The following is a 27,759-nucleotide window of genomic DNA, read 5'->3' on the forward strand; positions in this document are numbered from 1 at the left end:
TGTGCTTCTGGAATGTAAGATTGCAGGACAATCAATATGCCTTCTGTAGAATCAGTGGCGGAGCTAGAACATCCACTATATGAGAATTTTAGTTGTGTCTATGACACTAATATGTACTGGCATCTACGAATTTTTACTCAACAAATAACTAATCTGTACTGACATTTCGAAATTTTAAGTGTGCCTGTGACACCAAAAAAACCCTAGCTCCACCCCTGTGCAGAATGTCCTGAAATCTACATCTCCATCAAGACAACATTGTCATTTGTTATAGTACCAACCTGGCCTCTGAAGAACTGAATCTGAACAAATCATGTGCCAGTCATTGTTCATTGAAGTGGGTTCATGGCTCAAAAGCAAAAACAGGAAAACAAAGAAACATAGAGAATTGGTAGGCCGCATTCGAAATTTGAGCATCACACTAATGCTTTTCAATTGTCAGTCGAGACATGACATTTACTGAAAGCATGACAACTGCACACACCAGATTAAGGTTTATTACATTCTGCAGGTCAAGTGACAACCCTGTAATTACCCCAATCTCTCTGAAACCGTTGGGTATATATATCATATATACACAAATAGAAAAAAAAACAAATGATTAAAAGGAGCACAACAAGTACAGTGACAGAACAGGAATTCTATATTCAGGCCATTGGCCATCAATTCACCACTGCTGACCTTCATCCGGTCTTTTGCGCTGTGATCCGACCCTCGACAACGCGGTCATCCTCTTCAGGACCTTTGTGATCTTGGCCAGGCTACGCTTGCCACCTCCAAAGTTCATCTTCCTGGTGGAGAACTTCAGAGCCTGAAGGCAGCACAGCTGCTTCATTGAACCTTCATTGTCATGTTCATCTTCTTCTTCCTCTCCGTCACCTTCCTCAACAAATTCATCTTGTTTTTTGGCATCGCCTTTCACAATGCCGGTACCACGCTTCACACCTCTGCCGTTGCTACCGCTGCCTACCTCGTAGGCCTCCCAGAGCATGTCCATGTTGTCACTGCCCTCGACCACGGCGCGGTCGCGGCAGAGCCTGAGCTGCATGCGCTCCTCGTAGAGCTTGCACGCCAGGGTCCGCTTCCACTCCTTCTCCTTTGGCAGCGGCGACCCCTCGCTGACAAGGTTCTCCGATGAGCTCCTCGAATGCACTCGGCCGGCGATGGATGTAAACTTCAGAGAATTCTCCCTCTCGTTGCACATGACTGGAGATTCTGTCACGTCCTTGTACTCCTCCCTTTCTTGCAGTTCTTGTTCAGATCGCGCAATTTTGTACTCCTGCTCTTGCAGCTCTGGTTCAGGCTGCGCATCTTTGCAGCCTTGCTCATGCAGTTCTATTTCAGCGTGTGCAATAGGGGCACTCTCTTCTGCTTGCGTGTCTTGGCTGCATTTCTCGGCAGAAGTTTTGGTCTTCAAGTGTGCATATTGGCAGTCTTGTTCTTGAAATTCTTGTTCGGTGTGTGCGACAATGCCTGTCTCTTCAGCTTGCACGTCATGGCTGCATTTCCCGGCGAAAGTTTCAGTCTCCGGGTGCACACATTCCTTCACATCCACAAATGCCTGTGCCTGCTGTTGTTCCACAGATTGTTCAACGGAAGCAAGCTCTTGAGCTTCCTGCTCACTGCCACATTTTTCGACGCAAGGATCAGTCTCGAATTGCGCTTGTTTCTTCACATCCCTGAGTGACCCATTCTCCAAACTGAATTCCACTGAACTGTCTTCCTTTTCCTCAAGAACTGGCTTGAAATTGCCAGACACTTGTGCTTCCCATAGTTTGATGCGCTGAGCAATCGAAGAATGAGGTTTCACCGGCTCCCGTGTCTTGATCCCCGTTGGTTCTACTGGCTTAAATTTCTTGACCTCCACAGGTTTCACAGGCTCACATTTCTGGATCTCCATTGATTCCACCGGCTCATATTTCTTGATCTCCATTGATTCTACTGGCTCAGATTTCTTGATCTCCATTGATTCTACTGGCTCACATTTCTTGATCTCCACTGACACAGGATCACACTCCAGTCTTTTCTCCTCAATACCGTCACTGATCTCTTCCATGCCTGACAAGATCAACCGCTGATCCTGAATGACATCCTCTGCTTCTATTTCTTGCACAAATATTGTCTCACTTGGGCAACATTGCTCTGCTAAAGAATCAGAGCCCTTCAAATCCTCGGAAACCACAACTTTGTCATCAATTTCATCCCTAAAATCACCAAAATCCTCATGATCTAAGAAGCTTTTCTCATTAATGCAACCATCCATCAATGGGAGCTGAAATGCAAGCTCCTTGCACTCGTCACCACCTAGTAACAACAAGCTCTTCTCCTCAAGCACAAAGCAAGAACCACCAATATCGCAAAGCTCACCCATGATCTCGCCCACGCGGAGAACGGAAGCGGCGTCGCCGGGGCCGAGGACGAAGGAGCAGAGCTGCCCGACCAGACTGGCAACGTCTCCGCCTGCTCCTTCCGGCCGGAGCTCGGCGCAGAGCGCGGCGACGGCAATGCCGCAGGTCCTGCCGAGGGACCTGACCCCCCGCCACTCCGCGCCGCCGATGTACGGGCCGACGGTGACAAGCACGGCGAGGAGGAGGGCCGTGGAGACGAGGAGCGGGTAGAAGAATGAGGCGAGGGAGAGGAGGTGGCGGGCGAAGAAGAGGAAGTAGGCCGCATGAAGCGGGTGGCAGGCCAGGAACGCCACGACGCCGAGCAGGTCGTGCAGGAAGCAGAGGGACACGGCCACTATTAAGCCGTCGCTGTCCTTGTCGCCGCCGCCGCTGTCGGTGGCGCGCAGCTGGGCCTGCGCCGCCATTGTCGTCTTCCTCCTCCTTGCTTGCGTGCTCTGCTCGCTTGGCGACGGCGTGTGTCGGGTTTGTCCGCTAGCTACCTGTACGCGCGCGTGCTCCGGCGTTGGATGGATGGATGCGGGAGGAGGCGCGATGGCTTGGGGTGATCTGCTGTTGTGGTCTTTGGCATGGAGTGAGGGACTGAGAGGTGAAGGGGAAGAAGAGGCGTGGGAGTGTAGGAGTTGGTGGTATAGAGAGAGATGGGTAAAGCAGAGGGGAGGATGGGGGCTGGGGTTTAGCAGTGATTTTGCAGCTGATATGAATTCCTGTAGTGATTTGGTCGTGAAATCCGGTTTAGATTACCGCCAACTTCTCTATTGTGCGTAATTCGGACCGCCGATCCATTATTGGCACCACCCTAGAGGTGAATACCTAAAACTCTATCATTGAGAATGCATGTCCAATTTTGTCGGTGGCCAGTGAAGCAAGATAAATTTGTACAAATTGCGACATTACGACTGCTGAATGCGGTACAACGGTGCATTTTTAGGATGTAGTTCACCTTTCCCTTTTTTTCCTTGACTTTTTGCTTTCGGTCTTTACATTTGCCATGCTTCAGGTTGCCGTGCTTGGTTGCGTAGCTCAAAGGCATGGATGTATTTAGTTGTTTTTATGGATTTTCTAAGAGCTGCACGATATATCTTAGGATGAGTGAAGTAAGCTAAGTAGATATAGTAACTCTGAAAGAAGAGTATTTGGTTATTTGCATGAGCAGATACAATGACTATGTGAATGTGTTTGGTTGTGTAGGGATCGGTGATATCCTAAAAACAGGATAGATTAGTATACCTAAAACTAATCGACTCTAAAAACTTCAGAGATAAACCCTATATTAATTTCTATTTAAATATGCTCTATGTCCATCTAGAGACACTTTACCGTCCAAAAATATTTACAACATATAATCAATCTAGCAAACTACTTTAGAAAGATAAACATGCAAAGATAGATAATAAGAATATAAATACGAAAACGTAAAGAAGGTAGGGAAAGCAAACGCACACAATGGATTTTTATCCTATTGTATCGATAGCATAACTATCACCTCTAATCCATATTAGAGCAGCCATTTAAGCTATAGCTCCCGGACGACACCCGATCATGACCCTTGAGCCACCTAGGCCTCAAGTAGGTCAAGCCGTCAAGCCACATAGGCTTCAGGTAGGTTATTATACTCAGAGAGGTCTGTACCTGTATAAAAACCTGATAGAAAATCGGTGACATCCTAAGAGGGGGTGAATTAGAACACTTAAGGCTAATCGAGTCCAAAAACTTCACAAGATAAATCCATATTAATTTCTATATAAATATATTTTTGGTTTATCTAGTGTGTTTACACTACTGTTAAAAAGAATTGTAACATATAGCTAAACCTAGCAAACTACTCAAGAAATATAAATGCACAAAGGTAAGTTATAAGTATGTAAATGCGGGAACACAAATAAGATACAGAGGACAAACTCGGCACAAGGGATTTTTATCACGTGGTATCGATGACATAAACATTCCCCTAGTCCACATTAGAGCTCCGCCAAGGATATGTTCCCGGACGGCATCCGATCACGGCCTTTGAGCCACCTAGGCCTCAAGTAGGTTGAGCCACTAAGCCACCAAGGCAAGGTCTCACCACAAGCCTCTCTTTTGGTCACTTGCCACCGTCTTCACTTCGGAGTTTGAGCCACCAAGATAAAGGTCTTTGCGTCCCCGTACAAGCTCCTTGTCACCGCTCCACACCAAATCGGAGGGCTCCGGGAGGCTGTGGCTACAGGGGTGTCGAGGGATCTAGGGGACTAGGGCTCTGGGAGGATGTAGCTTCGGAGGCTTCAAGGGCTCCAGGACACAGGGGCTCAGGGAGGCGATGGCTCCAGAGGTGTCGAGGGCTCTAGGAGATAGGGGCTCTGGGAGGCAGTGTCTCCAAGGGTGTTGAGGGTCCCTAGAGACGCCCCTCACCCTCTCGTAGAGGACGACTTCTTCTCTCGTCTTTGGGGGTAGCTTTCGAAGGGACCCACGGTCTCCGAAAGATGGGCTTTCTTCTGTAGAGTTGAAACCCAAGGGGTCCAACGTAGCTCCTGGTGGTGACCTTTTTAGTCATATCTACAGGCTGAGGTATTTCCCCCAATAGTACCCCCTCATTTGCTGGACCGAGGTAAGGAGGGTGAGCGGATGTAGAAGGAACTAACTGTAGCCCATCCCCGTAGTCTGGATACCTCACGTCGTACCCTCTATCCGTATAGGAGTCTTTCGGTGATAATCATGAGCGACGATATTAGACCTACATGGGGATGGCGAGGCTCGGTGGTGTAGGTGGCATCGAGGTTGAAGGCCATTGTGATGCTAATAGAGGCATCATGTTTTGGAGTCCGTGTGGAGGCCAGAATGCGCCCTTCAACTTTCTGGATGGTAAGTCTTCTTGCCACTTGAGCCGTTGTAGCAGGGGTTATGCGTGGAGGCAAGATTTTTTCTTTGTCCTCGAGGTAAGTACTGATGGCGTGTGGAAACAATAATGTCTCTAACTGGGTTAAGCGCAGTCTCGCTTGGGGCCTTGCGCCAATGACTCTTTCATGCGGAGAAAGGGGTTCGACTCATGAACGCGATGAGACGTGTGCGCGGGAACCTAGAGAGCCACCGTAGGGTGTCGCCATGTGCACATATTTCAGCCGGGGTGTGGTCATGCACAGTCTTTCTTGGGGCTCTATGACCACGACTCTTGCATGCGCCGAAAGGCGCTCATCTCATAAATGCGATGATACGTGTGCATGGGAACCCAGAGTGCTACCGTAGGGTGCCGCCATGTGGACATGGTCAACCGGGGTGCGGTCACAAGCCCTTTAGTTAATGGTGGTGCACCTAACAAGGTCATGCACAGTCTTGCTTGGGGCTCTATGACCATAACTCTGTCATACGCTGAAAGGTGCTCGTCTCATAAATGTGACGAGATATGTGTGCAAAAGTCCAAGTGCCACCGTAGGATGACACCACGTGGTCCGGGATCAACTAGGGTGTGACCACAGGTCCCTTATGGGAGTAATTTGAATTGCCACGAATCGATGCCTATGGTGATTCCACTTCCTTCCCTAGGCGCATGCAACTAGCTGGCCCTTCTATAAAGTCAAGGTTTGCTCCGTTGATTTGTCACCAATTATGTAGGAGAGCAGTTCTCCTTGACTTATCATGGCGTCTTTTTTTTGCTCATTGTCGAAGATGTTGATGATCTCAACAGTGATGTCACCCTTAGCACCGGCGCCAGTGTTTGCAAGATTACAGCCAGCGACCATTGTACTTCCCTCGTTGCAAAGGGCCCTACCACCCATTGCTTCATCTCGGTCTATGGACCAAGCGGTTGCTCTACTTGAGACCATTCACATCTTTGATGATGAAGAGGAGGTTGTCAAGGATTCTCCGGAGAGAGAGATTGAGGTGGAGGAGAAGGTGGTGAAGAAGGAGACAGTCAAGGTGGAGAAGTAAAAGGTCAAGGGGGACGGAAACAGAGCCACAACGGAGCTTGTTCCGTCCTCCTCCTCCTCCTCTTATGATTTAGGGATCGGCGACTGTATTAGCTTCCATAGTGGTAGGTCGCAAACGAAGCGCATCTGTCGTGACATGTGCCACTGATAGGGCTTGGAGCATCCTTGATCATCACCTTGTACTCTTTCTCCACTTGGATTGCTCTCTTAAGATTTGTTTTTCATTCATCAATTCCCCCTTTGTAAACATCCTTTAGATGTGCAGATTATTAGTAATGAAACTGAATCCTTGGGAACTACTTGATGTCTTTCCTCGGATCAAAATGTGGGCGATCCCCCGAATAGGTGGCCAGATATGTGTTTTATGTGCCTTCTATCCCTACTGCGGTACCATCCTAGGCCTCTTCGCATGCCACGGTTGTTTGGCGGTGGGAGTAGTGAGCCCTCTTTTCTATCCGAAGCTAGTGCAAACTCTCACTCTAAATTCATACTAGATTTTTGACTCACGACCATCCATGCAGAGCCCTCCAACGATCGCGGGAGGCGAAGCCGGCGACTTGAGTGACCGTGTGATGGGCCGTACATTATTCCATTTCGGCCTCTATGTTACGCAGAGTGGACTTTCACTTAATATTAGTATGCCTTCTCTCGTATTGGTTGGTTTATGCAGCTATGTTGATTGGCTGTTATGCGATCCCTTTGGCGGGTGCCGGAGGTGAAGCTGATGAGTGGGACAAGGGAGGCAGCCCATGACCCTCTCGGCGCTTAGCCACCGCGAGGCTCTGGAGGCCAAGTCATCACGAGCATGGGGACGGTTTGCTCGAGGCGAAGCCGATGAGTGGGCCGAGGGAGGCACCCTATGACCCACTCTTCCCTTAGAGGTTGTGAGTCTCTGGAGTCTGGGGACAGTTTGCTAGAGGAAATGCAAATTAGTGGGTCGAGGGAGGTAGCCTACGACCTCCTCGGTCCTTAGCCGCTACGAGGCTATAGAGGTAGAGCCATCCGGATAATGGCAATAGTTTTCCAGAGGCAGAGCTAAAAAGTGGACCGAGGGAGGTAGCCTGCAACCCCCTCGAACCTTAGCCGCTACGAGGCTCCGAAGGCAGAGCCATCTAGAGTTTGCCAGAGGCAAAGCTAACAAGTGGGCCACAGCCTATGACCCCCTCAACCCTTAGCTGCTGTGAGGCTCTGGAGGCAAAGCCATCCAGAGCATGGTGATGGTTTGCCAGAGGCGGAGCTGACGAGTGGGCCGAGGGAGGTAGCCTGTGACCCCCTCGACCCTTAGCTGCCGCAAGGCATCGGAGGCAGAGCCATCTGGAGTCTAGCGAAGGTTTGTCGAAGGAGAAGCTGATGAGTGGGCCGAGAGAGGCAGCCTATGACCCCGTCGACCCTTTTCTTTCGCAAGGCTCTGGAGGCAGAGCCATCTGGTGGATTGTGACGATTTCCTGGAGGAGGAGTCGATGAGTTGGCCAAGGAAGGCAGCCTGCAAACCCCTTGGCCCTTAGCCGCCATGAGGCTCCGGAGGCAAAGCGACCCAAAGCCACGTGACATGCTGCTAGAGGCGAAGTTGACGAGTGGGCCGAGGGAGGCAGCCTGCGAACCCCTCGACCCTTAGCTGCCGTGAGGCTCCGGAGACAGAGCCATCTGGAGCATGGCAACGGTTTGCGAGGCAAAGCTGATGAGTGGGTCGAGGCAGGGAGCCTGTGACCCCCTCAGCCTTTAGCCGCCGCGAGGCTCCGAAGGCAAAGTAATCTGGAGTCTGTGTACGATCTAGGATGCCCACTAGAGACGGGGTGAATAAGAGTAAAACTAATTGCTAAGCGATCAATCAAACTTACGGAAACAAACTAAAGATAACTAGAGCAATATGAAAACAACTAAGAGCTATGTCAAGGTTTGTAATCCTAGGGTGACATGCAATAATTTGTATTCTAGGAAGATAAATTGCATAAAATAAATTGCACAAAAGTAAATAGCTCAAAGGATGACAAACAAAATTTATCCCGTGGTATCGATGATTTGCCGATAACCCCTAATCCACATTGAGGTGAGTTCAAACTTCTAACCGCTTCTCTATCAAGTATCCAATTCTCACACGAGAATAGTCTCACACCGAGCAACTTGATCTTAAGCCAGAATAGAACAAGAACTACTCAATACCTCGATTTCACTAGAGTAGCACTTTGCCTCTCTGGCAAGGTGTGCTCAAAACCTCTCACAATCACCATCGTGACTCCTTCACAATCTTCTTTGAAGGGCTCAATAGCGCAACAACCTCCAAACCATCTAGGAGGTGGCAACCTCCAATAGTAACAAGTTGATGACGCTTGCTTGAAGGGTCACTTCAAAGTTATGCACTAGATACTCCCACACACTCAAAAATGCAACCACTAAGCCAAGAGAGGAAGAGAAGGAAGGCAAGAGCTCAAATGAGTTATAGTGAAGTGCTATCATCCTCCCTTGAACCAGCCAAGCGACTATATATAGACCATACTCCAAAATGTGACCATTTCTGTTGATTTGACACTTCTGTGACACTAACGGTCAGACTGCATGTCAACTGGCAGTCAAACCACCAGCCGTTCAACAGCTATAAAGTCATGATGATTACTTCTAACACTGGTTGGGGGTCAACTGCCAACCTTCTCAGTCAGACCATGAGCAGGGAACAGAGTACCAAAACTATATGTACCTAGGCGGTCAGACCGACCATGGTCAGTGGTCAGACCGCCAGCCAGGGCAGAGGGTCTAAACCCCTTTGTTCCTAGGTGGTCAGACCCAGCCGCACCATGGTTAGACTAAGACTGACGTCCGAACACATCTCAAACATGGTTATACAGCGGTCAGACAGGCAAGGCCCTTCGGTCAGACCACGACACTTGAAACTTGAATAGAATAGCCTTTTCTACACAGCGGTCAGACCGACTGTTCCGGTGGTCAGACTGCTACAACTCAGAAACACTAAAAGGCCATCTTTCTTTGGTTTCTGTCAAACTAAATTTTCCACTCAATATGAAATACATGTTTGAGCAATTGTGTCACTTTAGATGTCTCAAGTAAATGCACATCAATCCTTCTTAATAGTATGGCACTTATCCTATCAATCCGGTCATTTTTCTTCTCTACTCTCCTTTTATCGGCAAAAGAAAATGCCCTACAATTATACCTTTGCCTTGGGCTAGCCATTTTTATATTTTCCATACATGCTTCTTCTAGCTTCGCAACACCTTTGTGACTAACCTTTTCATAACTCAAATAAACATGTTAGTTCATAAATTTCTTATTGTCATTAATTACCAAAACACGAAATAGGGGCCTAGATGCTTCAATCTCCCCCTTTTTGGTAATTAATGACAATAATACTAAGAAGTGATGTGAATTAAGTTTTAAGCCCACTTTTAGCATGTGGCATAAAGGAGACTCGGTGGTGAGTTTCCATAGAATGAATTTCAAGAACATGAAATTTAAGGATATAAATGCTATCAAAAACTCATGTTAAGGTAAGCTCCCCCTACATATGTTCCCAATGTCACACCCGGTTTTAACGGACAAAACCAAGTGTGGCTTATGTGCGCCCAAGAAGTTTAACACATATAAATACATCATAGGTGAAGTAACAAAAGCAATACTTTAACTTACAATCGTTTAACTCCGACACAAAGACTTCACCTAAACAACTCTACTAACCAAACTATAGTTACTAAACAACGGTAGCAGAACAAAAGCATCGGCGACCATAGCAACTCCACAGGCACTGACTGGGATCGCACTCCTAGTACACCAGGTCGCCATCTTGAAAGTCTTCAAGTCTTCCACTGAGCAACATATGTATTGTGGGAGATAGCAAGGGTGAGCACATGGAGTACTCAGCAAGTGTGGGAAAGATAATGATATGTAGGCTTACAACAAGAGTAGGCTGACACAAGGTATATTTGCATAAATGCAAGTAAAGAAAATAGTAATGTAATTGAAAAGTTTTAAGTAGTTATTAAGTGAATATGCCCATATGACCCAAACCATTATTGTCCGAGAACAACCACCTCGAGAACCATTACCAACTAACCATCACCAAACCAAACCCATAACCAACTAATCATGTGAGGATCCAAGTCTCTCATGACCGCGGGCATGACTATTATAATAGTTTTGCACTCTGTAGAGGTTGTCCAACTTTTAGCCACGAGTCGTGATATCCGTGTTGCTTTGCAAGACACTTAACTCACGCTAGTGGTGTGCCGCTAGGAGATCACTATGAAGCATGGTCCATCAATTAGGTCCTGGTACTCCAACGAATGCCAGCCAGGTGTCTAATTGATATGCTAAGTCTTACTCATATTGGTCTCATATTTGGTATGGTATTTCTTGGGTTGTCTCTCCACGAACTGGTCCTTATATGTGATATTTGGGCAAAGACTATCCAACAAGGAAAAATAAGCAACCAAACCCAACATCTATGCTTGGAACGTATCCATAAGCCCACCATATGAACCACCATTATCAAACCATATCCTTGCCTAAGTCCTAGGGTTCCATGTTACTAAAACAAGCTCATCATCCCCATTGCATATGTTCACTAAACATGTATATGACACTTCCCCAACATCCCAAAAGCATGTTTAAGCAATTCTATCCAAAGAATGTAAATGAAGAACCAGATAAACCCTAACATAGGTGACTAGCTGTGAAATTAATAGACACTGCATGCAATTTTTAAAACAAAACATTTAAATAGGTTCTAGATGATCAAGGATACTTGCCTTTTACCACATGCTGCTCAGTGTTGTCGAAATTTTGGTCTTGAAATCTTTCGAATAGATCCGAAGCGTTGTTGACTAATCATGAACTCTATTGACAAAAAAGGCAACATCGAATAAACACCAAACGAACTCCAGATTGCAAAAAGAATAGGAATAGAATGATAAACTGAGATCTTTGATTGGCCTGGACAAGAAAAACTGAATTGATTGGACTTCTTTCGAAGAAAGATTAAGAATAGGAACTAGGGTTAAAGTTTCACATTAAATGATACAAAAGATTGATTGAAGCAATAACCTGTGTGACCTACAAATATCATAAACTCATGTTTGTGATACAATGACATGTAGTTCATCACCTATATGTCATTGTGACAGCCATAAATTTACTAATCAAAATAATTTCTTCATGTTGCAGAGACTTAAATGTTAATAAGGAAAAACTACTATATAGATATTGGAATTGCCATTAGAAATTTGCATGAGATAGATCATGATTTTAGAAAAATTTGAGCTCAAGAATCACTCAAATCGGAGCTAAAATGAAGAAGTTATGAAGGTTCAAAGATCTAGGGCCTTATTTGCAAAAGAGCTATTTTATGGAATTCTTGTATTTGTTTTTATATTGGAAAAGATGAATTACTGATTGGACAATTGACTGTTCTGGATTGTGCTAGCGTGGCTTGACATGTGGTGCTGACTCGAATGACACGTCAGAAAACTTGCTGATGTGGCCGGCTGAGATGGCAAGCATGGATGACTGGATTATGGTGGACATGTGGCAAATTTCTATTGGTGGCTAAAGGGTTTTGAGGATGATTTATTCTTGGCCTTGGATCTTGGATTAGATGGTTGGGCTTGCTCCCGACGGGTTTTGGGCGGCGAAGGAAGTCTGGACAGCTAAGAGACTCGGGGTGCGATGGAGGACTTGCCGGAGAACGGTCAGAACAGCGCTCTGGTAGATGATTTGCACTGGCGAGCGACGGAGCAGAGAGAGACATGGTCATTGAGCTCACCTAGGGTGTCAGTCAGCTCCAGGAGGAGGAGGCGCAATGGTTGGTCGATGGTGAGAAGATGCGCCGACAGTCGGGACACGTCGAGATGGGTCTCTGGGGGTCGATGAGCTATGGCGAGTACACGAGCATGCTTAGGAGGAAAAGGCGGAGCTTCTTGGCGGCTCAGTGAGGGCACCACAATGAAAGTGGTGGATTGGCAAGCACAACTGAGGAGCAGCAATGGCGGCTCGGTGGCTTAGGTTTTGGCATCTCAGTGAGATAGGGCACATGTGCGATGAATTGCAATGAAAAGAGATGAGGGCATGTCAGTGCTATTTATATGCGGTTGTTCTAGGAGTCCAGGGCATGCATGCCAAGAAGGAGGGTGGCGGCACATTGAGTCCAAGTTGGACTCAGCCGGAGTCTTCATCGAGGACGACGAGGGCGTAGGCCCACATGGCAGCAATGTGGAATGAAGGAGGAAGGCGCTCGAGTGCCATCTGGCGGAGACGCAGAAGGGCATGCGGCATGGGCGGTTGGTGCGCGTGGTCCAGACAGAGAGGAGGCAGGGTGTGGGCGAGCTGGGCCAGGGTGACTGGGCCTACGCAGGAAAGGGGTGGAGGGGAGTGAGAGAGAGGGCTGACTAGTGAGCTGGGCTTAGGAAGGATATCGGACTGGGCCAAGAAAGAAAAGAGGGGATGGCCTGGGCTTAGAGAAATGGTTAGGATTTTGTTTTAGGAATTTCAGAAAAAGGAAGAAGCAAATAAAATTCAAATAAAATATCAAATAAAGCCTAAAATTCTAGAAAATTCTAACAGACATTTTGAATCATTTAGAAAATAAAATATTTTGAACTTATGAAAACATTTTTCAGATTTTGGAAATAAATGTTAACTCAAAAGAATTCAAATAAACTCCAAAGAAGCTCAAATAAAATCCAGAGAAAATCAACAACTCAAAATAAAACCTAAATGCCTATTTATTATCATGAATGCATTCACAAAAATAATAACCTTATTCAAAGTTGAATTGAATTTAGAAAATAGGATTTTTCCTATTCTATTTATTTAATCTATAATCTAAACTTGGAAAAAAATTAGAAATTTGAGAAGTCTAAAAATCAGGGTGTGACACTCAAGATTAAAGAGAAGACACATGGCACAGGTTATAGATTTTAATAAAACATTTGGCGGAGTTTACCTTGATTTCTTGGATCCTAGGAAAAGGATATAATCAATGAGATTTCCAATACAAATATGTCATTCAAAACATTTTCCTCAAGACATCCAACAAAGATAGAACATATAGATAGAGAATAATATGGAGATAACCAAATAAACATAATTCATCATATTACAATACTTAAACATAGTCCATCACATAGTTCTCATGCAACCAAAAAAGAAATAAAGATGCAACATAGTTCATCACATTACATGCAGGATAGAGTCTTATGCATAGAAAAGATGAAAAGATAGATTATGATAGGTTATCTCTTTCTCTCTCCCTCTTTCTCACTTCTTCCAACTTCTCCCACTTACATCAAGTACCAAAGAGATCTAATCATCCTAAGGATATGGTGGAGGAGGCCTCAGATAGATATTGTAGAAGTGGTCAGAGAAGGTATTGAACTATTGCTGAAGACATTGCTGTCCAAGAGACAAAGTATCAAACATTTTATTCAAATCTTTGTTTTGAGCATACAAAACTGCAATGTCTTGACGAGCGAGAGCTATGGCTTGCTGAGTAGGCTGATAGTAGGTTTGCTCAAAGTTTGCCTAAAAAGCATCCAATCTTTACTAAAAACCCTGCTGAATAAATAACACATATAGATCAAAGAAACCAGCTAGAGGTGTCCACATAGGAGGAACAGGCTCTGGAGCTAGCTGAGCCTAAGGAGGAACATAATGATGAGGTTCCTCATCCTGACCTCCCTGAGCTGTAGAAAAACCCTAACCCCCTTGAACTCTATGAATAATGTGGGGATTCACTTTGAAAGGCTTGTATCCCTATGTTTTATATCACAATATGTTTGGTAGAAATTTGACTTCAAAAGAATGAGGGACATGATATATGGAGCAAAGTAGAGATTTGGAGTTATGCTCACTGTGATATCATCAATAGCCCTCAATATATACTTAATCACATCAATTTTCCTCCTATTCATGACATGATTGATGATATTCCAATAATGATCACAAATAACATCACTGTTTCCACTTTCTGGAGCAAAAGTGGCTCTCACTATTTTATTTATAGTCGCAGGTAGCACTTTTAACCTAGTGACTATCCCAAGGGTGACTTTGAGACAACAAACATCCTGTGACAAGCAATGTTCATCATTTATATAAATAGAGCCATAAACCACATCATAAGGGATTCTCACAGCACTTGCAAAATCCCTAAAGGAAGCTTTAAATTTTCTGGACCCTGTCATCCACTCAATTTTCTGAGACTCATTAGAAATATCAATTGTTGCATAGAAATTACCTAATGATAGTTGCATTCTAATCACATTTGAAGCTCACAAACTCATGAAGACCTAGCTCTTGAAAGATATCAACTAAACCATCCATGCTAGGCTGACTTCTCACACACGCCCAATCAATCCACTTTTGTTCATAGATTTTCTTATTTAGAAGATGACCATAGAAAAGCATCTTATTAAACCATAGTGTAAAAATATGGTTGAGTAGTATCATTATCTGGAGCATACCGATAAGTGTTTCTAGCTCTAATATATTCAGTTGAAGTCCAAGATTTTCTATACCTAACATAAGATTGATGATTAATTTCAAGATCCTCATCACTGGTATATTTCATGTCATGATCAACATTACCAACAAAAGATGAGGTTTCCTCACCAATATCCTGAGAAGGCATCCAATCGGAGTCCAGATGATCATCCTCAAAATCTGATTCCGCAAATCGTTTCTTGGCCTTACCTCAATCGGCCACAATCTTTTTCAACCTCTTCCCAAGGCCACTTCCACTTCCACTGATCATAAGAGATATCACAAGGAAGTAGATCAAGGAAAAGAAACGATGCATGATGAAATAGTGAGAGAAACAAATTCTGCCACTGCTGGCGATCAGACCGACACAGGCCGCGGTCTGACCGTGAGCACGCAGACAGATCCAAACGGTGGATTTTGATGAAAATGAAGTTCTAACTGATCAAATTTTGAGAAAGACATAATATAGATGGCAATAACTTATTCCAACAAGTTTCATCTCAAATCCATGCCACATGTGATAGATCATACCGTTCAAACCTTAAGCTTCAAAAGCTTTGAAATTAATGGTAAAAAGGGAAGGAATTGAGAAAATATTGAGAAAACATGTCGGAGGAGTCCACGGTTGGATCGGGGATGGGCTCGGATCAACCGGGGATGAAGGATTTGAGTTTTTTTTGAGTTGGCACCGAGAGCACGTGTTCGTGAGAGAGAGAAAACGAAAATTCTGTTTGGTGAGATGGGGACCGGAGGAGAAGATAAAGAGAGAAAACAATTCGTCCATATCAGGCGTTTGCGGTCAAATCACGACTAGGGGCGATCAAATCGTTTGAGTCTAGAGGTTGGAAAACTCTCTATATAGATCTGGCGATCTGACCGGGCTTCTGGCGGTCAAACCGCTGGAACTAGAAAACTCAGAACTTCTTAGAATTGAGCTAGGAAGCGAGATACTGAGATAACCTATGGTCTTTAGAGATAATATATGAGATAGAACCATATGCAACATAATTCAACCATAAACTTAGATGAAAAAACTTTGAAATATTTGAATAATTTATCATGTTCAAGAAGTAAATAACCATAAGCAATATGAGCATGTAAATTATTGTATGATTACTAGAATATGTAAATGCACAAACATTATATGCCCATTGTTTCAAGCGACATTTGAGAAGTCAATGATGTTGAGCTCATGCGAGGAACCGCCCAAATAATATTCTAATTAATCATCAGGAGGATCATTATTCATAATCATAACCTTAATGATTAACCAGAATGCCATCCTGATAGTCCCGACACGTGTTTTATTCCCAAGATCAGAACACATGCTTTTCCAACATGTACATCACAACATAGCTTAAGAAAGAGCGAGTAATTAAAGACCATATTACAGATTCTTAAGCATGTATGTATAGGAACAATAGTAACTCATCAACAATATCCACCGACCATTTCCATCATACAATAACCTTATCCCACATTTGTAAACTCTACAACCAATGTAAATGAACAGAAGCATGCTCATGATCAAGACCATAGTATTTCAAAATGTTGTTACACCCTGCAGGGGTATAACTTTACCCACACGACTCGAGAACCATTTGGCTTGTGCTACTCATGAAAGTACACATAAAGGGGTACTCGTGTCAACCTTTCTCATACCTGGAACCACCACTTGCATGCCCTATAGCACCGAGGTTACCGCGAAACAAGTCCCAGCCATGCTCCGGCTCCCCGACACCTTGCTTCTCCTTTTCTTTTTCTCTTACATGTCATAGAGCCGCAAGGCAAGTGTCAGCACGGCATATGATAATCAGCTTATATTACCATTAGATCAGCATGTGATGAGTACAGAAAGTGCTAGAGCCAACTATACCAACAGACAACCTTAAATGATGCAAAGAGGTCTATGGCATCCGGGCTCCTCTCCCGAACTACCCAGAGGACTCCTCCTAGGCAGAAGATACCCCTAACACCGCCCACATCTCAACCATTCATTTCAACCTCATCTTTGTATTTGTGAACAGTGATTAAGCTCTAGGCTCGCGAACAACGGCAGCACTATCGCTCAACTTCTACCAAGGACCTAAGCATTTCGAATAATCCTTCAAGCTAGATATTAACTATATCATCAAGGCTACAAGGATAAGGATTCATCAATAAGTCAAGGTAGAGACAATGCATCAACATACGTTCTACCAATATCAGCTCGACACTGGACTCAACACATGCAACATACATAAAGCATAATTTATCAATTTAGATTCCATTCAATTTGATCAAAGGGTGCAGTATGCTTAGATGCTTGCCTTGCTGCTCCAGGGTTTGGCCGATACTTTGAACACAAACTCATAGAAATGCAGAAGGCTGGCGTTGTCCTCAATCACGCTCGTGTCACGCTGCGGACCATCATTCACTACTGAAAAACGCATGCAATGATGAGCATGAACGACATGCAATGACAGATACTCCATAGTGTATGGACACAGTGGAGATGCAATGCATCATGCATAAGTTTTAAAGGATTAAAGTTTTCCTTAGTTTGAATTATCGTTAACAATTAATCATTTCTTGGATTAATTAAGCTTAACACAAAACTTAACCCTAAATAGGAATTTAACCATATCTAACATGTAGGTGATTATTTTTTCTACACAGGGTATATCAAAATAGTATTAACAAAATTGACCTCATCAATTTTTGAGTTATCAATAATTAATTATGAATTAACAAAGCTTAAATCCATCTTCATTAACTAAAGAAATTCCAGTACATATTTCACAGCTCCTAATATTTTTAACATGTAGATTATGATCATACAAACCTAAAAAAATTGGTTTTACAATTTTTAGAGCAACTTTCGATTTTCTATGCATTTTACAAGTTTCAGCCAATTTAATAGTTGAACCATAAACCAATTTTGCAGTTTCTGATTTAATCCGAATATTAAAAGGCCAAAACCCTTTTTCACCTAGGGAACTCTAGCCACAATGGCTGACAAAGGGGGCCGGCTCGTTTGACTCGGGTCAAGATTGCCGGGAGGCTGGCTGCATAGTACATCGGTGCCAACTAGCTCTGCCTGGCCTTGCCGGTGGCGACGGCGATGAAAACGGCCGGCTGAGGGCACCAACGGCATCAGTACACGCATGTGGACACAACGGCCTACCTCTCAATCGAGGAGCCTAACGGTGGCACGGCCGGCGACGAGCGCAGATAAAAGCGTTCTCACCAAAGATTCCATGGGGGAGGGGGAAGCTCATTGCAGTTTTGTATTGGATGGAGGAGCTACGGTGAGGTGGGAAAATACATCGGAGAAGAGGAAGGAGCGTGGGGAGCACGGTTTGGCGGAGGGGGCAAATTCGGCCAAGGAATCACGCAAGGAGAGCTAAACAAAGCTCCTCCGAGCTTCTCGGTGGCCAGGCGGGCTCTAGATGGTAGGGCTCTAGTGAATTTGAGCGGCGGCATGCGTGCACGTGCTTTGCCATGTGAGGGACAGAGCAGAGAGAGGTGTGAGGGAGAGAGAAAGAGAGGACGAGGGGGAGGGGATAAGGGGGGCCGACAATCTCTCTGGAAGGTGCCCATGCCATGGCCGGCCATAGGAGCCAACAAAAAGCAGCGATCGACGTGAGCTGTGAGAGGGAGAGGATGACTGTGGCCCGTGATCAACAGTACCTTACAGAAGCAAAAGATCTTCCCCTCTGTTCTGATCCAAATGAAGGTCTTCCCAACCTCCAAAATTTGTGGGATAAAATTCGTTGGATTCTATAATTCATGCGCAATCCATTTTAACTTGTTTGACCCCAATAGCCTAAGCCAATTTTTAGTTAAAATTCTCCAAAGATGCAAGCTTTTCTAATTTGTGTTAATTTTTATGCCTTCAAAGTAATTCCCAAAAATTTGGGAAAATTCATTTATATTCACCACATTGCATAGACTAATTTCTGAAATTGTTTCTAGCCCTATATTTCATTACGGGAGTCAACTTTGTGAGATGCTTCACAATGCACCAATTAATATTGATTTTAACAGTTTATGTTTAACTTGGATTTCATGCCAAAACTTCATCAAACAATAAACATGATGCTAATGATGTTCATGATGCTTAATGACATACTTAAGCAATTTGAGCTATCACAACTCATTTCTCAATTTGCAAAAATGACTCTCATCTAAAGGTTCCGTGAAGATGTTCACCAATTGGTTCTCGGTCCTCACACTATCTACTAGGATATCGCCTTTGCTTACATGATCCCTAAGAAAATGATCGTGAATATCTATATGCTTGGTTCTTGAGAATTGGACCGAATTTGTGGCTATTTTCACGACACTGTCATTGTCACACAAAAGAGGCACTATTTTGAATTTAACTTCATAATCTAAAAAAGTTTGCCTCATCCATAGCAATTGAGCACAACAACTACCCGCGGGAACATATTCTGCTTCAGCGGTAGATAGTGCTACAAAATTTTGTTTCTTGAAAGACCATAAAACTAGTGATCTACCTAGAAATTGGCAACTTTCAGAGGTTCTCTTTCTATCTACTTTACAACACGCATAATCGAAATCCAAATATCCAATTAGCTCAAACTTAGCACCTTTTGGATACCAAAATCCTATACTAGGAGAGTATTTCAAATATCTCAAAATACGCTTAACAGCCATCAAATAACATTCTTTAGGTGATGCTTGAAACCTTGCACACATACACACACTAAACATGATATTGGGCCTAGATGCGATAAGATAAAGCAAACTACCTATCATGGATCTATAAAGCTTTAAATCTACCGGTTTACCTCCCTCATCGAGATCAAGATGACCATTTGTCACAATAGGAGTCTTCATAGGCTTCGCATCTTCCATACCAAATTTTTTCAATAGATCCTTCAAATATTTTGATTGGCTAAATAAAAGTCTCATCTTTGAGTTGCTTCATTTGATGTCCAAGAAAGAGACTCGATTCTCCAATCATAGACATTTTAAATTCCTTAGACATCATTTCTCCAAATTTCTCACAAAAATCTTTGTTAGTAGATCCAAAAATGATATCATCAACATGAATTTAACATACAAAGAAATTATTTGCAATAGATTTAGTGAGCAAAGTAGTATCAACTTTCCCAACTTTAGAGCCTTTCGAAACAAGAAAATCTCTAAGTCTCTAATACCACACATGTGAGGCTTGTTTAAGACAATAGAGAGCTTTAGAGAGTTTATATACATGATTTGGCATTTTAGGATCTTCAAAACCGGGAGGTTTCTCAACAAAGACAGGTTCAATAATTTTACCATTCAAAAAGGCACTTTTCACATCCATTTGATATAACTTGAATGGGATCAAATAAGCACAAAATACCTAATCAGAGGGGGGGTGAATGATTGCTGAAACCAATTCAAAGATTAACTCACCCAAATCAAAACTCGATTTATACTCAGTATTCCACTCGAAACAGATTGCACAAGCTCTAGTAAAAACGATGTAGAGAAACTTCATTTTCATTGTATAGATGAGTTTACAAGATGCCTCTTCAAAGCATCCAACAAGGATTTCTATGAAATCCAAAAATAGCTCTCTCTCAACTTTCTCTATCTCTCTGCTACATTGTGCTGTCCTATTATGCACTCTATCGCCCAATACAACAAACCTCTCTATTCATAGGGTAGCCACACGCACAAACGTGACCGAATCGAACTACAACATTCTATCGTATTCAATCTGGTCTCTATCTTCCTCTAATCACAAAAGGACAAACAACTTCTGCTAATTAAGCTAATTAGCCAACAACTCTTACATAATCATGCATGCACATCTCCCATGCATACATGCATATACGTAACCAAGTCAGAGTTCGTCTCTGACACTAACTCTTATCTCAAGTCTAGTCACCACACGATTCCCTCGTGCCTGCTCCGACTTGAATATGAATTAGTCTTCACATCCTCTCACGATCAGATCGCCTCTTGCGTCCATCATGAAGCTTTGTCTCCATATGCATTGTTTTCTCAGCTCGAACGTCCCGCATGACATCCTCGATCATCACGACCTTAGTTCCTCCTGAACCTAGTTGCTAAACCTCGGTTCCACCCTGAACTTTTTGTGTCAATCCATCATCGACCATGTTTTCCTTCGAGCAACACTTGCACATGAATCAAATATTAATCGAGTACGAGCACAAGTCCTTCCCGACTTGACTCAAGATCAGTTCACATGACACCACGCAAACTCCAAGCAAAACCAACACGCTAATATAATCATACCTAACTAATGATAGCGCATCAAACCAAATATGCTATCCAAGCATATCTTAGCAACTCATGAATATCAACCAAATGTTATTATGCTGAATTACTTTACTTGTGCAACTCGCACCATTCGCCCGAGAAATAAAAGGTAGCGCAAAGGGTGATGATTGAAAACTATTATATTTATGAATGCCTGTGATCTTGATGTTTGTTGCGGAGAGATGCGTTTGAGTGACAAACATGTAGATAGGAATCGAGCATACTATCATTTCCTATAGTTCATGTGCATGCATTTTTTCAAATGCACGGTGTTATGGGTCCAAGTAAATGATATCCAGCTACTGCTATTATACTAAGTCAGAATTTGATTTTTCTCTCTTCATCTTATCTTCACAATAGGATGAGAACCTACCAAAATCTCGAAGACCTTCCTGAGGGTTCCAATGAGAATAACCCGCCTCCACCATCAAGTATGGAGGATGTTCTGATGCAGATCGAACAAAACCGCAAGCCCATGCAGCGCTCTTGTAGGCTCTCATATGCAACACAGCCCCTAATGGAGGAGGTGGGGCCAGGCTCTAAGATGACTTCTTGGATTTTCTACGGACTCAGCCGCCTACCTTCACGCATGCTAAGGACCCTCTTGATGCTAATCATTAGCTTCACACCATCGAGTAGAAGCTCGTGCTCCTTTAGTACGAGGACTACAAGAAGGTGCTATTCGCCACCCATCAACTCCAAGGCACAGTGGGTATGTGGTGGTCCAACTTTCTAGCTATCACCTCACCAATCACTGGGTGTCTTGGGCGGAGTTCTTCCAGGCATTCTATGACTTTCATACTCCTAAGGGCCTTATGGTAATCAAGAGGTAGGAGTTTGTGGACCCCAAGCAAAGAGGCAGATCGGTGATGGAGTATGTGCAGGTGTTCAACCACCTTTCATAGTATGCGCAGGATGAGGTCAACATCGATGAGCGGAGGCAATACCACTTTGTGAATGGCCTTAACTCCAAGATGCAAGACCGGTTGTCAATGCATGAGTTCACCAACTTCAACAAACTAGTGAGCATCTCTCTCATGGTGGAGTTCAAGATGAAAAACCACAAGAAGAAGAAGAAATGCAAGAGGGTCTCATCACCTTCCATGGGTGGGAGTTCTCAACGTGCACGGAGAGTCAACTTCCACCATCTCACATGTCCGCTTCGACTGCTCCACGGTTGATGTGGATAATGCAATGTCCATCCTTCTCCGATCCACAAGTACATCCTCTAAGACCCGCCAGTTCTCAAGAGAGTGTGACTGGTGGCCCCAACGGCCCATGCTACAACTGTGGGTGTCAGGCATTATGCGTGTGATTGCCTGTATTCGAAGTCGGGAGCTGTGGTGACTGCTCCAAAGCGGTCACTATCAGCTCAACTCCCTCAGCAAGCCTCCCAAGCTATGAATGTCCCCAAGCATGGCCGAGTGTTGCCAGGAATGCCGCCCGATCAAGCGGTATAATTCTCAATTGACCTTTTTCCCGAAATGGTCCCAATTTCAAAGAAGTCTTATAAGATGCCGTCAAATGAGTTATTCGAGTTGAAGAAACAAATTGAAGAGTTGCTTTCAAAAGGTTTCATTTGCTCGAGTTCCTCACCTTGGGGATGCCCGGCACTCTTTGTGAAGTAAAATGATGGTACTCTGCGGACGTGTGGTGATTATGGTCCGCTGAATGAGGTCACGATCAAGAATTAGTATCTGCTTCCTAGGATCGATATTCTATCCAATCTGTTGATCAGTGCCTGGGTTTTCTCGAAGATTGACTTGAGACTGGGCTATCATCAAATCAAGGTGCAGCCGGAGGATATTCCAAAGACAGCTTTCTTGATTCGTTATGGTCTTTATGAGTTCACCGTCATGTCCTTTGGCATGATGAATGCACCATCATTCTTCATGTATTTGATGAACACTGTATTTATGGAGGAACTTGATAAGTTTTTCATGGTTTTCATCGACAACATTGTTATATACTCAAAGACTGAGGAACAGCATGCAGAGCACCTTCGTGTTGTACTTGGCCACCTTCGAGTTCACCAACTATATGCCAAGTTCAGCAAGTGCGAGTTCTGGCTCAAGGAGGTCACTTTTCTGGGTCAGGTGTTGTCTGAAAGTGGTGTTGCAGTTGACCTAAGTAAGGTGCAGGAGGTTCTCAATTGGGTTCAACCCAAAAATATCACTAATATCTGGAGTTTTCTCAAACTTGCGGGTTATTACTGCCGGTTCATCAAGAATTTCTAAAAGATTGCCAAGCCAATGACTAAGCAATTGAAGCAAGGGAGTGTGTTTGAGTGAGCTTTTCAAACCATGAAGAAACTGCTAATGACTACTCCTATTCTCGCTCATCCTAAAGTGGACAAAGGTTTTGACGTCTATTGCAATACCTCCCGCTTAGGCCTCGGATGTGTCTATGCAAGAGGGCAGAGTTGTGGCTTATGCCTCATGTCAGTTGAAGTGCCATGAGGGGAACTACCTAACTCATGACTTAGAGCTTGCGGCAGTCATGCACACTATGAAGATTTGGAATTATGTGCTGGAAGTGCATTATCATCCTGGCAAGGAGAATGTGGTTGCCGATGCACTGAGTTGAAAGGCTCGATGCAATTGCCTCTCGCTCTAGCCTAGGGTCACCACAGTTTGTGATGATTTCTGATGGCTTGGACTCAACATTTTTCTGGAGGGATTTCTTACAAATTTGGAAATCAGATCCACCCTCCTGGATGATGTCAAAGTAACTCAGAAGAATGACAAGGGCATGGCCTGAATCTGAGACATAATGAAGGAAGGCAAGGCTATCTGTTTCTCTGAGGACGATCAAGGTGTCTTGTAGTTTGAGAACCGGCTAGTGGTTACGAGAGTCGATGCATTGAGGAAGAAAATTTTGGATGAAGCTCATGAATCTTTGCTATCCATTCATCTAGGGAGTACTAAGATATACCAAGACCTCAAGCCCAGATTTTGGTAGACTCGCATGAAGCGAGAGATGGCTCGATACGTTGCTGAATATGATGTTTGTCGAAGGGTGACAGCCGAACATCTCAAGCTAGCCAGTACACTCTAGCCTCTACCTATTCCCTCCTAGAAGTGGGACGAGATCGGAATGGATTTTATTACTAGATTGCCGAAGACCTCAAATGGATATGACTCGACATGGGTCATTGTGGACCGATTGACAAAGTCCGGTCATTTTCTTCCTATCAAGACCACGTATTCGATCAAGCAATATGCGGAACTGTACCTCACTCGAATTGTTTGCCTCCATAGGATTCCAGAGAAGATCATTTTTGATCGAGGCACTCAGTTCACTTCTCATTTATGGAGAAGCCTTCATGAGGCCATAGGAACTGAGCTCTTTCACAGCACCACTTACCACCCTCAGACCGATGGTCAAACTGAATGAGTGAACCAAATCCTAGAAGATATTCTCCGAGCTTGTGCGCTCACGTATTAGAAAAAGTGGGAGATTTTCTTGCCATTTGCCGAGTTCTCATACAACAATAGCTATCAATCAAGTATTGAGATGTCCCCGTTTGAAGCTCTTTAAGGCTGTAGATGCTGAACGCCATTCAATTGGTCCAAATCCAGCGAAAGAGCTTTTTTACGCCTAGACTTGGTCAAGGAGGCAGAAGAGCATATTTTGACTATTTAGAAGTGTCTCCTCAAGGCTCAGTCACGACAGAAGAACTATGCGGATTGTCGCTGACGAGAACTTGTGTTCGAGATTGGAGATTTTGTTTATCTCAAGGTTTCTCCACTCAAAAGAGTTCAAAGCTTTCAAGTCAGATGAAAGCGAGCACCCTGATACGTGGGACCATTCCAAATTGTTGCTCGTTGTGGAGACGTGGCCTACCAATTGGACTTGCCTCCGTCCCTCCCTGTCGTTCACAATGTCTTTCATATGTCGCAATTAAAGAAATGCCTACGAGTTCCAACCAAAGTGATTGAAGATGCAAACCAAGAGTTGCAGCCAGATCTTTCATATAGTGAGTGACCAATCGATGAAGTGGAACGCAAAACTCGGTGGCATTCGATTAAGTTCATCAAAGTCCAATGGAGCAACCACACCGAAGATGAAGTGACTTGGGAGTGTGAGGATAAAATCCGCTCCGAATATCTCGAACTTTTTGAGAACTTGTAAATACCATTGTAATTTTTGCACATTGGAACATCTCACATGTCTATATTCATCGCTATGTTGAATACAAGTTTTGTTCCAAGGGTTTTTGCCTAAAAAACACCCCAACCAGGAGAGTCATGCTCCTGGCGGTCTAACCGCTATTGATCTGTTGGTCTGACCACCAGTGTCATTTAGAACTCAAAACTCTCTGCCCCTTGGGTGGTCTCACCACCCAAGGCTCGCGTTCTGACTGTTGGTTGGCGGTTTGATCGCCACCATGCCGTCGATCTAACCGTAGGAGCCCAAAACTCTCTGTATAGATTTCAATCGAACCGCCATTTCCACGATCTAACCGAGCAACGGTCTGACTGGGACTAGATTTAATCTGACTGCCAGCTCATGTGAAGGTTCCCTGCTGCCTTTTCATTCCATTGATGAATTTCAACAAGAGTTCTTTCCTAACTGTGAAGAGTTTTTTCCTACTTCACCATCATCACCTTCTCCCTTGAGTTGCTGAATCTTGGGTCAAGATTCTTCTTAAGGGGGGAGGTTTGTCACGTTTCAAATTCTATAATCATGTAATTAAGCATAATCATGCATCATAAACACCATATTTAACTGTTGAGCAATTTTATTTTGAAGCACTGGAGTACCTCATTTTGGGTCAATGCGAAGAGAGAAAGAAAATTGGAAAGAAATAATAGAATTTACAGCTGAAAATTGTGTCTCTCTAGTAGGTGGGGCCCACCCGCTGGCCCCACACCTCACTCCCTCACCCACTCGGCTGCAAGGCAGCAGCCCACCATGCCCTCTCTATTTCACTCACTCTCACTCTCTCTCCAACTCTCACTCACCTGCTCTACCCTCCAACAATCGAACCAAGGAGAAGAGAAGATAAGGAGAAAGGGGAGGCCAAGGAGGAGGTCTCCGGCGAACTCCCCTACTGCAGCCACCGAAGTTCATCTTCTCCGTCAAGCCCAAGTCCCTCGGCAACGTCTTCTTCCCCCACGAGCCGACCAACCACCTCCCCGATGTCCATTTCGAGCTCCATCTTTTCCCCGACCTCCACAACCGGACCACAAGCTTTCTAGGGCATGGTGAGCACCTTAAACCACCTCCTGTTCCTTCCTTGTGACTAGATCGTACAGACCGAGCTCACCAAGCTCAACAATGGTCTCCACCACCATTAGAAGCAAGGATCGAGTTTCGATCATTTTTGACATGTGCGTGTTGTCCTACGTGGTAGAAGAGGTCAAGATGATGCTTTAGGTCCAAAATACCCACCTCAAAAGCCACCGGAATTATCGCCGTTGAGCTCACCAAGTGCCATTGACCAAGCATAGTGGTCTAACCATGTTTCCCAGCGATCTAACCACCGTTCTAGGAGTTAGACCGCCCAAGGGTCCGGTTTGACCGCCATACCCCAAATCTCTCTGCACGTCGGTGGTCTGACCGTGTTTTCTCATAGTTTGAGCACCACTCCCAGCTGTCCGACTGCCCATGTTGGTGGTCTGACCGTGATCAACTTAGACAGAGCAGCTTCAGTGCAGTTTAGTGTTTGCTGAAATTGTAAAATTCATAATAAATTCTCTATAGCTCCACAAATTATGAAACCAATTTTTTTGTTTTCATAATATCCTACTACACCTACTAAAAATGTACCTAGTCATAAAATAATTAATTAAAATTCTAAGTAAATTAATTAGGTTAAGGCTTCATTAATTCATTGTTAATTCTTTACGAGTCCAAAAACCAATTTTGCTAGTTTTCTTATAACTTTTTCTAACTAGGAAAAAATATTTTCATTAATTATAAAATATATTTTTTAACATTTCATCATGCTTATTGCAATGCATTTTGATTCGTTTAGAGGGCGTTGCGCCAATAGTCTAAGTGAGTGAAGGCGATGCCAACCTCCTAGAGTTTTGCGAGTGTTGTGCGGGAAGTATCAGGCAAACCCCAGAGTAGTAAGGCAAGTATCTAAGCATATTCCATCCTTTGATTTGAATTGTGGAGTCTAAAATTGATAAACTATGATTTATATAAGTTTGCATGTTCAATGAGTTGATGTCGGGCTTATATGGGTAGAACCTTTGTGATTCATTGTCCTACCCTGTTTATTTGATGATCCATATCCTTGTATCCTTGATAACATTGTTAATATCTAACTTAAAAGTTATTCGAAATGCTTAGCAATGCATAGGTCCTCAGTAGAAGTTGAGTGATAGTGCAACCATTACTCGCGAGATTAGGACTTACTTATTGTTCACGAATATTGATCATGATGTCGATGGTGGGATGATATGTGAGGATGAGACAACTTGTGAGCGGTGTTAGGGGTGTCTTCTGCCCTGGAGGAGTTTCTTGGGGTAGTTTGGGAGAGGAGCTCGGGCACCATAGACCGTTTTGCATCGGTTAAGCATCCGTCGGGTCGCATATGGGAATGATAAGTTGAATACCTTTGTAGTTGTGGCCTTTTAGCGTATGAGTCGATGGTGTGAGCGGGTGGGCTTGTAGGGGTATCCACTTTGCTCTGGGAGTGATTCTAGATGACCCCCACACCTATCGAT

The 27,759-nt window shown here is 44.0% G+C and overlaps 1 protein-coding gene across 1 annotated transcript; it reads right to left on the reverse strand.

The window, feature by feature from the left end:
• Window positions 1–356: 356 nt before the first annotated feature.
• Window positions 357–3,058, reverse strand: LOC133886968 (uncharacterized). The gene has a single exon (XM_062326880.1). It carries the CDS (start codon window positions 2,810–2,812, stop codon window positions 668–670), a length of 2,145 nt encoding a protein of 714 aa, XP_062182864.1. The 5' UTR covers window positions 2,813–3,058; the 3' UTR covers window positions 357–667.
• Window positions 3,059–27,759: the final 24,701 nt, after the last annotated feature.

The sequence above is a fragment of the Phragmites australis genome, chromosome 12, assembly GCF_958298935.1.
Source record: "Phragmites australis chromosome 12, lpPhrAust1.1, whole genome shotgun sequence".
Lineage (NCBI taxonomy): Eukaryota > Viridiplantae > Streptophyta > Magnoliopsida > Poales > Poaceae > Phragmites > Phragmites australis.